Raw genomic sequence first — 15,000 nt, forward strand, 5'->3', positions numbered from 1 at the left:
CGACACCACACACACTCACCGACACCACACACACTCACCGACACCACACACACACACACTCACCGACACCACACACACACACTCACCACACACACACACACTCACCACACACACACACTCACCACACACACACACACACACACTCACCACACACACACACACACTCACCACACACACACACACTCACCACACACACACACACACACTCACCGACACCACACACACACACTCACCACACACACACACACACACTCACCACACACACACACACACACTCACCACACACACACACACACTCACCACACACACACACACACACACACACACACACACACACACTCACCGACACCACACACACACACTCACCACACACACACACACACACACACACACACACACACACACACACACACACACACACACACACACACACACACACACACACACACACACACACTCACCACACACACACACACACACACTCACCGACACCACACACACACACTCACCACACACACACACACACACTCACCACACACACACACTCACCACACACACACACTCACCACACACACACACACACTCACCACACACACACACACACACACACACACACAAACACACACACACACACACACACACACACACACACACACACACACACACACACACACACACACACACACACACACACACACACACACACACTCACCAACACCACACACACACACTCACCACACACACACACTCACCACACACACACACACACACACTCACCGACACCACACACACACACTCACCACACACACACACACACACATCACCACACACACACACACACTCACACACACACACACACACACACACACACACACACACACACACACACACACACACACACACACACACACACAACTTTTCAACAACTGGTGGGACGCGAACAAGGGGACACAGGTGGAAGCTGAGTACCCAAATGAGCCACAGAGACGTTAGAAAGAACTTTTTCAGTGTCAGAGTAGTTAGCAAATGGAATGCATTAGGAAGTGATGTGGTGGAGGCTGACTCCATTCACAGTTTCAAATGTAGATATGATAGAGCCCAATAGGCTCAGGAATCTGTACACCAGTTGATTGACGGTTGAGAGGCGGGACCAAAGAGCCAGAGCTCAACCCCCGCAAGCACAATTAGGTGAGTACAATTAGGTGAGTACACACACACACACACACACACACACACACACACACACACACACACACTCATCACCACCCATACCCCAGAGATGGAACACATCCCCCCGATAATAAACTCCCCCCTGTGCGTGCCCACCTCGCCCCCTTAACCAAACTAACCAGTTAGTGCTCACAACCAGGCTTCCTCACCCACCATCTCCACCCCTCATCACCTCCCAGCTACACCTCACACCTCACACCTCACTTTCCACGTATGTACATTTTGTCAACTTGTTCCACTGCGTCGTCCAGGCCAATTTCAGTCCTTGCTTCCTCAATTTGTGTTGGCTGTGGGGGCTGGTGTCTGGCTGTGGGGGCTGGTGTCTGGCTGTGGGGGCTGGTGTCTGGCTGTGGGGGCTGGTGTCTGGCTGTGGGAGCTGGTGTCTGGCTGTGGGGGCTGGTGTCTGGCTGTGGGGCCTGGTGGCTGGCTGTGGGGGCTGGTGTCTGGCTGTGGTAATTGGTGTCTGGCTGTGGTAACTGGTGTCTGGCTGTGGGGGCTGGTGTCTGGCTGTGGGGGCTGGTGTCTGGCTGTGGGGGGCTGGTGTCTGGTTGTGGGGGGCTGGTGTCTGGCTGTGGGGGCTGGTGTCTGGTTGTGGGGGGCTGGTGTCTGGCTGTGGGGGCTGGTGTCTGGCTGTGGGGGCTGGTGTCTGGCTGTGGGGGCTGGTGTCTGGCTGTGGTAACTGGTGTCTGGCTGTGGGGGCTGGTGTCTGGCTGTGGGGGCTGGTGTCTGGTTGTGGGGGGCTGGTGTCTGGCTGTGGGAGCTGGTGTCTGGCTGTGGGGGCTGGTGTCTGGTTGTGGTAACTGGTGTCTGGCTGTGGGGGCTGGTGTCTGGGTGTGGGGGCTGGTGTCTGGCTGTGGGGGCTGGTGTCTGGCTGTGGTAACTGGTGTCTGGCTGTGGTAACTGGTGTGAGAGTGTGTCTCACCGCCTGCCACTCCGTTTAAAGTTCGACTGTTGTCCTTAACATGAAAGGTAAACAATGGAGTTGTGTATGTAGAAACAGAGGAGGCCAAGCAGCCCACTTAACCTACCGAGGCCCATGGTGGAATACGTCAATATTATGGTGTTTTAGTATGTTCTAATATCTTGCATTTTTAAAGAATTTTTCGATTTTGTAAATAATGTGACCGTATTAGGTGAGAGGACAGGACTTTCCCGTGACCCCAGACATATGCCCGTGACCCCACAAGCATACCTTGACCCCAGACATATGCCCGTGACCCCAGACATATGCCCGTGACCCCACAAACATACCGTGACCCCAGACATATGCCCGTGACCCCACAAGCATACCGTGACCCCAGACATATGCCCGTGACCCCACAAGCATACCGTGACCCCACAATCATGCCCCATATCCCAGGTTCCAGTCTGTCCATATCCGGTCCAATACCTAATCAAACTACCAATACATAAACCGCACACAATCATACTGGATTAGTGCTAAAACTCTCCTGCTTATCTTACCTTTTATCTCTTAACTCATACTTTGTCGGTCCCGTTTAAGTCCACCTTTCTCATGACTCATACTTGGTGAGTTCCAGATGCGGCTCAGGCTTGGGTACACATATGACTGGGAATATGGAACAGGTGTTAATGACACCAAGTGTAAACTATGTGGTATGTTAAGGTCTCACACCCTCACCCATTATGTTCTTGATTGTCCGTTGATTAATGTATATAGCAACACTGAGATAAGGACTGTTCCTGAACAACTAGTCTGGATGTGTTACAACGGAAAGGTTGATGGTATTCTGGAGAGATATAAGAATCTTGCACCAAGATTGTAACTTTGTTGAATTGTCTGAATGTCTATTGCAATGTGACTAACTATATACCTAGTCATAAACGTATGTGTGTGTGTATGTATGTCTGGTAACATACTGCATGTGTAAAGGAAGAATGAATTTGTTTATCATTCAGAATGTTCGGTAATATGTAGATTGTTTGTGATATGGGTGTGTATATATGTATGAACACGTTGTACTGAACGGGAGAGAATAGCTTGAGCTACCTCATCCCTTTGTGTGTATTTATACCTAAATAAACTTATTTCAATTTTAAATAGGTGGGGTCCCGTTTAAAACCACCCCTACCGTTGACTCATAGTAGGTGGGTCTCACTCATATCCACCTTTACACCTTATGCCTATCCAATCTATTGTAGAATCTCATTAACAATGCTTTTAACCAATTCCACCCATTCTCAGCCCTATTCCCAAACCAACACTTCCCTATTTACATCCAAAAACGAAATTTAAATTGGCCTTGAGTGGGTCAATAGGCTTTTTGCAGTGTGATCGTGTTCATATGTGAGAATTGAACACAAGAACTTAATAAACTGCAGCAGGCATATTGGCCCATAAGTGGCAGCTCCTATTTATGTTCACCCAAACTCATTCATATACATGTCTAACCTACGCTTGAAACACTCCAATGATTCCACCTCCATCATCTCACTAAGATGAACAGTTACCGCTTGAGTTGGAGGAAGGTATCACCCTGCCTCTCACAGCTGCTTCCTCATGAACTTGTGTCGACCTAAACTCTGGGAACTGGTTGTAGGGGGAAGGGTTGTAGAATGTAGAGCGGAGCGGAGGGGGGGGGAGGGGGAGGGTGCAGGTTACAGTCAAGGAAGATCCGGTCACCTTTCACACCTCAACATTCAGGTTTGTGTCCTGTGTTCAGCTCTCTACTTCATCCTCAACATTCATAAACATTCGGGTTTATGTTTCCAGGTTTAGCTCTGTAACCCTCTCCACTACCGCCCACAAGATGGGTATGGGGTGCATAATAAAATGCTCTTAATTAAATCGTAAATATTTGGGTTCATGAATCCAGGTTTAGCTGTCTCTTAGTCTTCAAAATCACAGGAGATCTTTGGGTGTTTATGAAATCAAAACGTTTCCCAGTTTTGTCTCTCTGGACACCTGTCACTAATGTCTATCTTACTCTGAATATTTTCCTAATTGCTTTATTTCCTGGAAAGATTAACGACGTCCAAGAATTTAATATTTAAGAACATAAGAACCCCATTCTTGCCATCTGGTTGGAACCTGTGGTTGGAGGGGTTTGTTTGGGTTTAAACTGTTAGTAGATAGTGGTATGAAGAAAGGAGGCAATGAAAGTATGTGCTGGAAGGGAGGGGGAAATGGCAAAATGAACAGGAAAAGAGAAGAGCCTCAAAACAACAATACACTTGAGGTATATTACACGAACAGTAGGAACAAATCCACAAGGGACGTGACGAGGATTCGAACCTGCGTCCGGGAGCATCCCAGACACTGTCTTAATCGACTGAGCTACGACAGGGTAAAATGGTTGAAACCGAAGTTCTACTGAACTTACTGGATCCCGTAGCCTCTCTTGTGGATTTGTTCATTTGATGCATCACGTTAGTGTGATCTCTGTGTAATGAACAGTAGGAGTCTAAGAAACAAAATAAACGATTTAAATGCTCTTGTCTTCACAGAAATAATATATATTATTGCACTTACCGAAACGTGGTAGAATGTTGAAAACAGAGAACTATTAGCTGAATATCAAATAAACGTATTTAAACTATTTTACACAGAAAGATTTATTAGACGAGGAAGGAAAGTAGCTATATGTTAGGGAAAATTTGAAATGTAGTCTCAAAGAGGGAATCAAAATTGAGCCACACACAGGAAACTATTTGGCTAGTATTAAACGCAAAAACTAAAAATCTTATAGTAGGAGTTATATACAGGTCACCAAACTTAGACAGAATGGAAGCAAAGCATCTATGGGATGAAAGATCTAGATCATCTAGGTCTAACAGTATTTGTGTCATAGGTGACTTGACTCAGGTGTTCAAACATCCTACGTTAAACATCTACATCATCTAAACATCTAAACATCTACATCCTACCAAACATCTACGCTAAACATCCTGACGATTTATCCAAAATTTGCTTGTCCATTTTAAGGAATGAAGAACAATTTTATTTATATTACTTCTAAGCTGCATCACTTATGAACCCATCCCTGTCCTTGTGTGGCAGTGCACAATAGAAAGTTGCTTTCACATATCCATACATTAAAACATTGATTGTAACCATTATTTAAATGTGCTTCCGCCTACAGTTTAGACCTATTGTCTTGTGTATGACCCTCTGTCCTGCGTGACAGTGAATAACAGCTTTATCCTCACTCTAATAAGACTTAATTAAAATCCTCAGATTAGGCAAAATTATAATTCATTTTGTCAATAAAGATGTTAATAATAATAACAAGATTTTCTAAAATTAATTGACGATTACTTTTTTAAGCAACACACTAAGGAACCAATGTGTGAAAATAATATTTTAGAATTAGTATTAACTAACAGGGAAATGCAAATTAATGACATCGAAATAGGGAGTGAGCTAGGGAACAGTGATCACAAAGAAATCAGATTTAGTATAGAATGGAATAGATTTGTAGGAAAAAATTCTGGTAGTGTCAGATTTTTCGAAAAGCTGATTTTAATGGCCTAAGAAATTTTTTGGGTGAAATAGATTGGAAAGTCCTGGGCATAATTGCAAATACCATTCGTCTTCATCTTGAAAAACATAAATTAATTAATGATTCACAACATGGTTTTACAAATGGTCGTTCATGTTTAACAAATTTGCTATCATTTTACTCCAGCATAGTTGAGGCAGTTGATAGTGGTAAGGTTTGTGATGTTGTGTACCTTGACTTTAGCAAAGCTTCTGATACAGTGCCTCATGAAAGACTGATTAAAAAGATAAAGGCTCATGGTATTGGGGGGTGCTATATTAAGTTGGATTAGGGCATGGCTGTACCAAAGGAAACAGAGAGCTAGTATATATGGGGTTACGTCAAAGTAGGGAAAATGTTGTAAGTGGAGTGCCTCAAGGCTCTGTCCTGGGACCTCTGTTGTTTATAATATAAATAAATGATTTAGATTCAGGTTTGAGCAGCATTATTTGCAAATTTGCTGATGATACAAAAATAGGGAAGGAAAAAACACGGAAAAACACTCACTATCACTTCCAGACGATCTAAATTGGGTTTTGAAATGGTCAAAATATTGGCAGATGCAGTTTAATGCTGACAAATGTAAGGTTTTGAGGCTAGGTAATGATGACAGAGTTGCAAGATACGAGCTGGATGGTGTTGAGATTGCGAACAATCCTTTGATTGTTTCAAGCGTATGTCAGACATATATATGAATGAGATTGGGTGGTTATAAATAGGAACCGCCTCGAATGGGCCAATAGGCCTTTTGCAGCTACCTTCATTCTTTTGTTCTTATGTAAGAATGAAGTTAACTGCAGAAGGCCTATTGGCCCATACGAAGCAGCTCCTATTTATATCCACTCAAACTCATTCCTATATGTCTAACCTACGCTTGAAACAATCCAGGATCCTACGTCTACTATGTTACACGATAATTGGTTTCACAAATAGAAAACCATGTTACCAAACCAGTATTTACCCACGTCTTTCCTAACTATAAACTTATCGAATTTATTTCCATTTGTCGTATTTTACTTTGTGTTGATATACTTAATACCTTATTAATATCTTCCTTGTTATGCCCATTCACCCACTTGTACAAAGAGCTTTGGCCTCACACACATTGGGTCAACGGTTCGAGTCTTTTACAGTGAATGTAATCCACTTGAGACACTTCAGTCATGTCACCCCTAACTTTCTAGAGCATGCAAAGTAAGCTTTTTCAGTCTCTTCATATGGAAGGTTTCTAATTTGTGGGATTAACTTTGCCATCCTACGCTAGACGCGTTCTAGTGAATTTATGTCCATTCTATAGTACGGTGACCACAACTTAACTGTATAACCTAAACGATGTCTAACCAGAGCAAGATATAGCTGAAGAACAACACCAGGTGTCTTATTAGTAACGCTTCGATAAATAAATCCCAGTGTCCTGTTTCCCTTATTACGAGAATTTACGCATTGATTTTTTGGTTTTAAATTCTTACTATCATGAGCCCCAGATCCCTTTCGCAATCAGACTTCGCAAGCTCAACACCATCCAGTTCGTGTCTTGTAACTCTATCATCATTACCTAGCCTCAAAACCTTACATTTGTCAGCATTAACCTGCATCTGCCAATATTTTAACCATTTCAGAACCCAATTTAGGACGTTTTGAAGTGATTGATAGTTTGCTTCCGAGGTTATTTCCCTCCCGATTTTCGTATCATCGGCAAATTTAACAATTTTGCTGCTAAAACCTGAATCTAAATCATTTATAAATATTATGAATAACAGAGGTCCCAGGACAGAGCCTTGAGGCACTCCACTTACAACATTTTCCCACTCTGACTTAACCCCATTTATACTAACTCTCTGTTTCCTTTGGTATAGTCATGCCCTAATCCAGCTTAATATAGCACCCCCAATATCACGAGCCTTTATCTTTTTAATCAGTCTTTCATGTGGCACTGTATCAAAATCTTTGCTAAAGTCAAGCTATACAACATCATAAATCTTTCCCACTATCAACTGCCTCAACTATGCTGGAATAGAATGATAACAAATTTGTCAAACAAGAGCAAGTCTTGGTAAAACTATGCTGTGAATCACTTATTAATGTATGTTTGTTTCAAAAAGAAAACGAATGGCTTTTGTGAATTTCGATTCAAGAAATTCTCCCACAATAGACGTTAAGCTAATTGGTCGATAGTTCGACTCAAGCCGTCTATCTCTCTTCATATAAATCTGCACCACGACTCTGGTACTCTGATCAACTCATCCGGCCCTGAAGTGACATCTCATCCGGCCCTGAGATGACATCTTATCCGGCCCTGAGGTAACATCTCATCCGGCCCTGAGATGACATCTCATCCGGCCCTGAGGTAGCATGTCATCCGGCCCTGAGGTAGCATGTCATCCGGCCCTGAGGTAGCAGCTAAACTAGTCACGCTGTCGTCTTGTACGCCGTTAAACACGTTGAGCTGAAGGCATAATGTTAAGTTCTTGTCTAGTAAATGCAGAGACAAAATATATATTTAAAAATCTGTTCACTTGTTTGGCATTGCCAGTTATCAGGCGTGTCTCAGCTCTTAATGGCCCTGTCTTATCTAATCTCTGATTTAACTGGAAAATCCCTTAAGGATTTGTCGTTGCTTGTCCTGCTACATGGACTTCACAGCTTCCTTTTGTTTGACTTATTTTGTTGAATAATTTCTGACAAATTGTTGTACTAGATTGCTTCACCATTCTTAATTCTTTTGCACAAAGCTTTATCTCTTACATCTAAGTTTTTTTAGGCTCATAGTTATCTATTTGGGGGGTCATTCTTTTTCGATCTAATCTATTTATAGGGTATATTTCGTTCTTGGACTTTACTAAGAATATTTTTCAATGTAATAATTTGAATGACAATCGTAATCTCTTGTCACGTCAGCCGCCGCCAGATATGTCACTTCGTAAGAAGATCTCACGTGTTATGTACAGCTGCCCAGCTTCCACACTCTTCTCCGGGCTACTGATGCCTCTTTCACCTTTTGTGGTGGCTTAATCTTCATCACACTCTTCTCACGCTCCAAGAAGATCAAATCGGGCTAAGAAAAACTCCAAAGATACATCTCCTGGAGACGACAAAATGACCTATAAAATTATTAGAAACCTCGGCCCAGAGAGAGAGGCTGCATACCTAAGATTAATTAATTTAGCCTGGACCTCTCAAACTAGACCTAAAGCCTGGAATAGGGCAGACATAGTGTCGATCCCAAAACCCAAAGATTCAGCTAAACCAAGGCCCATCTCTCTCCAAAGCTGTGCAGCCAAGACGGCTGACAGAATGGCACTCAACAGACTTGAGAGGAAAATGCATAAACTGCACCAGGATATATTTGCCTATAGAAGAGGGGTTGGCACAGTGGAATGTGTTACCACTTTGTTAGCGCACCTGAATGACAGACCAGGAATACTGATATTCCTGGACTTCGAGAAAGCCTTTGAACTGGCTAGCGCCCCAGCTATTCTCTGCTGCATCATCGACAAAGAGGTCAAAGGCAACCTGCTCTCCTGGGCCAAAAACTGTTTCATAAACAAAGAAGCATGAGTGAAGGTTTATGGCACAGTCTGAATACAAAAGACATGACAACGGTACACCGCAAGGAGGCATTCTCTGCCCCCACTACTCTTCAACTGTTTAATGGAAAGAATAATGAGGCTGAATTATTTTGTCTTGGTTTAGCAACACTGCAGGCTGCTAAACTACGCGGACGACTTTGTCATCATCATAAAAGGAAGGGATGCAGCGCGCCTTGCACCCAAATGCTTAGACTGCATCAGTGTAGAGGCACAGCAGGTTAGTATCAAACTCAACCCCACCAAGACAAAAGTCGTGCCCATAAACTCAGTGAAGCCCAACAATCAACTCAAAGTACAGGGTCAACCAGTTAATAAATGGGTGGACACTTATCAGTATCTAGGAATAATCCTGGATACACACATCAGTTTTAATGCTGAGGTCACTTACTTGTGAGAGAGAACTGCGGCCCGGACGGCAATCTTCAGGTTGCAGATTGGCTCTCCGGAGGAGCCGATCAGTTTATATTGTAAATAAAAATATTTATTTACAATGCTATGAGAGCTGCCCTGGGGAGTCCCTATGTGGACCAGGCTTCAAACTCTAACACTGGAAACGGGTTTGGCCTCTCTTCTAGAAAGAATATTTCAAAGAACAGCTACGATTATCAGTAAGATAATTGTTTCCCTGATCCAGTCCCAGTACGGCAGGCCTTGGTGGTTGGACTTGGCCAAAACAACAGAAACTCTTGGACTGTCAGAGCGGGAGAAGTCCTAAACAGACTAAACTTAAAAAGTATGATTCTTGATAGAGGAGGTGATCAGCCACACCCAAACTACACTTGCTCCCCACCGTGGGAGGGGTCTACCTTCAGAATAGTAATAGAAAGTCTTCCGATGAAAAAGGCTGCCTATGATCCAACAATGCTAAGGCGTTGACCAGTTACGTAAACCCTTCACTTCTGATTTTTAATAAATCATTGCACTCCAGCTAAGTACAGGAACCGTGAATCTTGCAAGTGTTGTGTTAATCTTTAAGATGAAAGTTACTTGTGTCAAATTATTGATCTTAACTAATAATCTTAAAGATTATTGATATTGAGCCTTAACGTCTATTGTAAGAAATTCCTTGAATCGGTAATTGCAAAAGTCATTCATTCGTCTAAGTATTTAAATATATAGATAAATAAAGGATTAACAACGTGGTTTTACTAAGGGTCACGACTCTGGCACTCTGCCTGACTCTAATGATTTATTAAATATGGTAGACAGTGGTTCTTAAAGCTCATCTTTGCATTCTTTAAGCACCCTGGCAAACACTTCATCCAGCCCTGGGGATTTGTTTGGCTTAAGTTTCGCTATTTGTTTAATAACTTCCTCCCTGGTAACTGCTAACTAGTCAACTGTCCTCTTCCCCACCAATATAGACGTGTTCGGCTGAAGGCATGATGTTAGGTTCTTCTTATTAAATACAGAGATAAAATATATACTGTATTTAAAATACTAGTCATCTCTTCGTCATTTTTAGTTATCTAACCTGTTTCAGTTTTTAATGGGCCTATCCTTTTCCTAATCTTTTTTTTATTTAACTGAAAAAATTTATTTCAACATATGATTTCTACATATATGATATTGAAATCATATTGAAATATGATTTCAACAAATCCTAAAGAATCCTAATAAAATCCATTAGGTTTTATCTTTGCTTGCCTTGCTATTCGATCTTCATAGTTACTGTTTGCCTTCCTTATCTCATTTTTTAACTTTTCAGGTCTTTATTATTCGATCTAATTAATTTGTATGGTATATACGTTCCTATTCTTGTATCGATGGTTTCTTATTTTGTACGATTAACTTTGTCATCGTACGCTGGATGCGTTCTATTGAATATATGTCCATTCTATAGTATGGCGACCAAAACTGAACTGTATGATCTAAATGGGGCCTAACAAGAGCAAGATATAACTGAAGAATAACACCAGGTGTTTTTGAAAACGTTTCTAGAAATAAATCCCAGTCTTCTATTTGCGTTATTTTGAACATTTTTGCATTGATTTTTTTGGCTTCAATTCTTACTTATCTTGAACTCCAGATCCCTTTTTTAGTCTTTTGCAATAGAGACTTCGCAACCTCTATTTGGATATATAAGAGCTGCCACATATGGGCCAATAAGTCTTCTGCTGTTTCCTTGATTCTTATGTTCTTATTTCATCACCACCCAGCTAATATCCTGTAACTCTTATCATCATTATTTAGCCTCATAACCTTACATTTGTCAGCATTGAACTGCATCTGCCAGTCTATTGACCATTTCAGAACCTAAACTAGATCGTCTTGATGTGATTCAGTCTTCTTCCGAGTTTATTTCTTTCCCAATTTTCGCATCGTCGGTAAATTTATAAATATTGCTGCTCAAGCCTGAATCTAAATCATTTATGTAATATTATAAATGACAGAGGCCCCCAGGACAGAGCCTTGAGGCACTCCACTTACAACAGTTTCCCACTCTGACTTAACTCCATTTATACTAACTCTTTGTTTCCTTTGGTATAACAATGCCCTAATCCAGCTTAATATAGCACCCCCCAATACCATGAGCCTCTATCTTTTTAATCAGTCAGTTTAGTAATCAGTTTAATCAGCACCCCAGCACCGTGAGGCACCATTTTTTTTAAATTAATCTTTCATGTAGTACTGTATCAAAAGCTTTTCTAAAGTCAAGGTACACAACGTCACAAACCTTTTAATCAACTTCCTCAATTATGCTTTAGTAGAATGACAGCAAATTTGTCAAACGTGAACGGCCTTAGTAAAACCAAGTAGTGAATCATTTGTTAATCTATGTTTTTCAAGATGATGAAGAATGGCTTCTGCAGTTGTCGATTAAAGAAAGCACTTTTCGCACAATAGACGTTAAGCTAATTTGCCGACAGTTTGACGCAAGTCGAACTACTTTCTACTTTCTTGAAAATTGGCACCGCATTGGCAACGTTCCACGACACTGGCACTCTGGCTGACTAATGATTTATTAAATATGGTAGATAACGGCTCGCTAAGCTTCTCTTTGCATTCTTTAAGCACCCTGGCAAACACTTCGTCCGGCCCTGGGGATTTGTTTGGCGTGAGTTTCATTTGTTTAATAGCTTCCTTCCAGGTAACTATTAAGTAATCAACCTGTCTTCTTCCCTACCAATATAGACTTATTTGGCTGAAGACATAATGTTAAGTTCTTCTTAGTAGATACAGAGACAAAATATTTATTTAAAACACTACTCATCCCTTTGTCATTATCAGTTATCAGACCTCTCTCAATTTTTAAAGGACCTGTCTTTTCCATAACCTTTGTTCGCTATAACTGAAACAACAAACTTTAGGATTTGTCTTTGTTTGGTCTGCTATACCTAAGACTACTGCCCTGCTTCACTGCTTCTCTTTGCTTTACTGATTTTGTTTATAAATTTCGAACCATTTTCATGAATTCTTGTTCTAGATTAAGGTCTCATTATTAATCCTTTTGTACCAAGATTTCTTTTTACATATAAGGTTCTTCAAACCTATAGTTATCCATCTTGGGTCATTATTATTCGACCTAATCAATTTGTATGGTATACTACGTTCCTGGGCTTGGCTAATAATATTTTTAAATAAGTTATATATTGAATCTACATCATGATCCCTTGTTACGTCACCCATCGCTAGGTTAACATCTCGCTAAAATACCCGCCATCTACCCACTGCCAGGTCTGTCCAATCTATCCCACCCAAGAAATTTCTTAGTCCATTAAAATCAGGTTTTCGGAAATCTGTCACCTTGGCAGAATTCTCTCTTACATATCTATTCCATTCTATGCTAAATCTGATTTCCTTGTGATCACTGTTCCTTGGCTCACTCCCTATTTCCTTGTGATCACTGTTCCCTAGCTCACTCCCTATTTCCTTGTGATCACTGTTCCCTAGCTCACTCCCTATTTCAGTGTCATTAATTTGTGTAGGACAAAAACTCTCAATTATGTATTTGTGAATTTTATGTAAAAATTTACCCCAAGTCTTCCGCACTCTCTTTTTGTTTAGAATTAGTTGACGATTAAGGAACACATAAAGGAACCAACGAGGGATTATAATATTTTAGGCTTAGTGTTAACTAACAGAGCGACACAAATTAATAAGTAATAGTAATGTCTTCTCACAGACGTGATAACATAAGATAAAAACTCACACTTATGTATTTGGGAAATTTATGTAAAGAGTTACACAAGTCTTTTGCACTCTCCTGAGTGCTTCGTGAAGGTCTGAGTGTGTGATTAGGACCAGACTTGGGATTAGACGTCTCAACGTCTAATCCTAGCAACGATTACGGTTAGGATTAGGTAAGTCTGGTCCTAATCACACACTCAGACCTTCACGAAGCACTCAGGAGAGTGCAAAAGACTTGTGTAACTCTTTACATAAATTTCCCAAATACATAAGTGTGAGTTTTTATCTTATGTTATTATGTGTGTGAGAAGACATTACTATTACTTATTAATTTGTGTCGCTCTGTTAGCTAACACTAAGCCTAAAATATTATTTTCCCTCGTTGGTTCCTTTATGTGTTCCTTAATCGTCAACTAATTCTAAAACAATTATGCTGCTTCGGTAATCAGTGTTGTAGATATTTTATCCCATAGATGCTTTGCTTCCATTCTAACTTTGGAGACCTGTACATAGCTCCGATTATTAGATTTACAACCTTTTTCATTTAATTCTAACCGAATAGTTTTTGTGTGGCTTACTGTTGATTACCCCTTTGACATTTTAAATTTTCCTTGACATATATGGCTACTTCCCCTCCTCGTCAGATATGTCTATCTGTGTCAAACTGTTTAAATCCCTTTATATGATATTCAGTTAATAGTTCCCTGTTTTATATATTTATCCATGTTTCATTTATTGCAATAATATCAGTTGTTTCTGTGCACTCAATAACATGTAAAGCGTATATTTTATTTCATAAACTCCTACTGTCCGTGTAATACACCTTAAGGGTACTGCTGTTTTGAGGACCTTCTCCATCCCTATTCCATTTACCTATAGTTTTCCATACCGACAAATACTTTCTTTGCCTCTTTTCCACAAATCCCTGCCCATACCTCGAACTACTGACAGTTTAACCCAAACAAACCCTTCCAACCACAGATTCCAACCAATTAGCAAACACGAAACACTCTAACTTGCCCTCAGCACCTACGTAGATCTCCTCAGGTGTGTTTCACATAATAATTTCTTCTCTAGTAAACACGTTGACAAAGATTACATTTAAAATACCTCTCAGTTATGTCTCATCATTAGTTACTCGACCTAACTATATAGATAAAGACCAATCTTCTCCCTAATGTGTGTTTGGTATACATGGAAGCAGGTTTAGGGCATATTATAACCTGCCCTGCTATATACACTTCCCATTTCATTTTACTTGTAATATTTCATATTTAACTGGTCGTTATAGTGATAAATATTGTAGATAAACAAGTCTACACAATGCTTCATGAACACTCGTTCTACAAGCAGTTTATTTCATTCCATAATAACCGAAAGGTTTTAAATGGAAAAAAAAGCTCTTACGGGCTTGAATATGTTTCGCTGGCCTTATTATCCTCCAAAATGGAACTCTGATCTCTTTGTAGGAGGTAGACGATGGGGGGGGGGGGGGGAGGGGGAGGTAGAACAGGTGCCTTTTCCATCACCTGTCCAGCTTAACGTAG

At 41.0% G+C, this 15,000-nt stretch overlaps 1 protein-coding gene across 1 annotated transcript in view; it reads right to left on the reverse strand.

Annotated features, from left to right (window-relative positions):
- Positions 1 to 9,353, reverse strand: part of LOC138350386 (uncharacterized) — a 34,787-nt gene extending 25,434 nt beyond the window's left edge. The window contains exons 1-2 of the mRNA XM_069301008.1: positions 9,135 to 9,353; positions 1,435 to 2,186 (exon numbers count right to left, since the gene is read on the reverse strand). Of these exons, the coding sequence (XP_069157109.1) occupies positions 1,435 to 2,186; positions 9,135 to 9,353 (971 nt within the window). The remainder of the gene's footprint in view (positions 1 to 1,434; positions 2,187 to 9,134) is intronic.
- Between the last annotated feature and the right edge of the window lie 5,647 nt (positions 9,354 to 15,000).

This window comes from Procambarus clarkii, chromosome 45 (assembly GCF_040958095.1).
Source record: "Procambarus clarkii isolate CNS0578487 chromosome 45, FALCON_Pclarkii_2.0, whole genome shotgun sequence".
Lineage (NCBI taxonomy): Eukaryota > Metazoa > Arthropoda > Malacostraca > Decapoda > Cambaridae > Procambarus > Procambarus clarkii.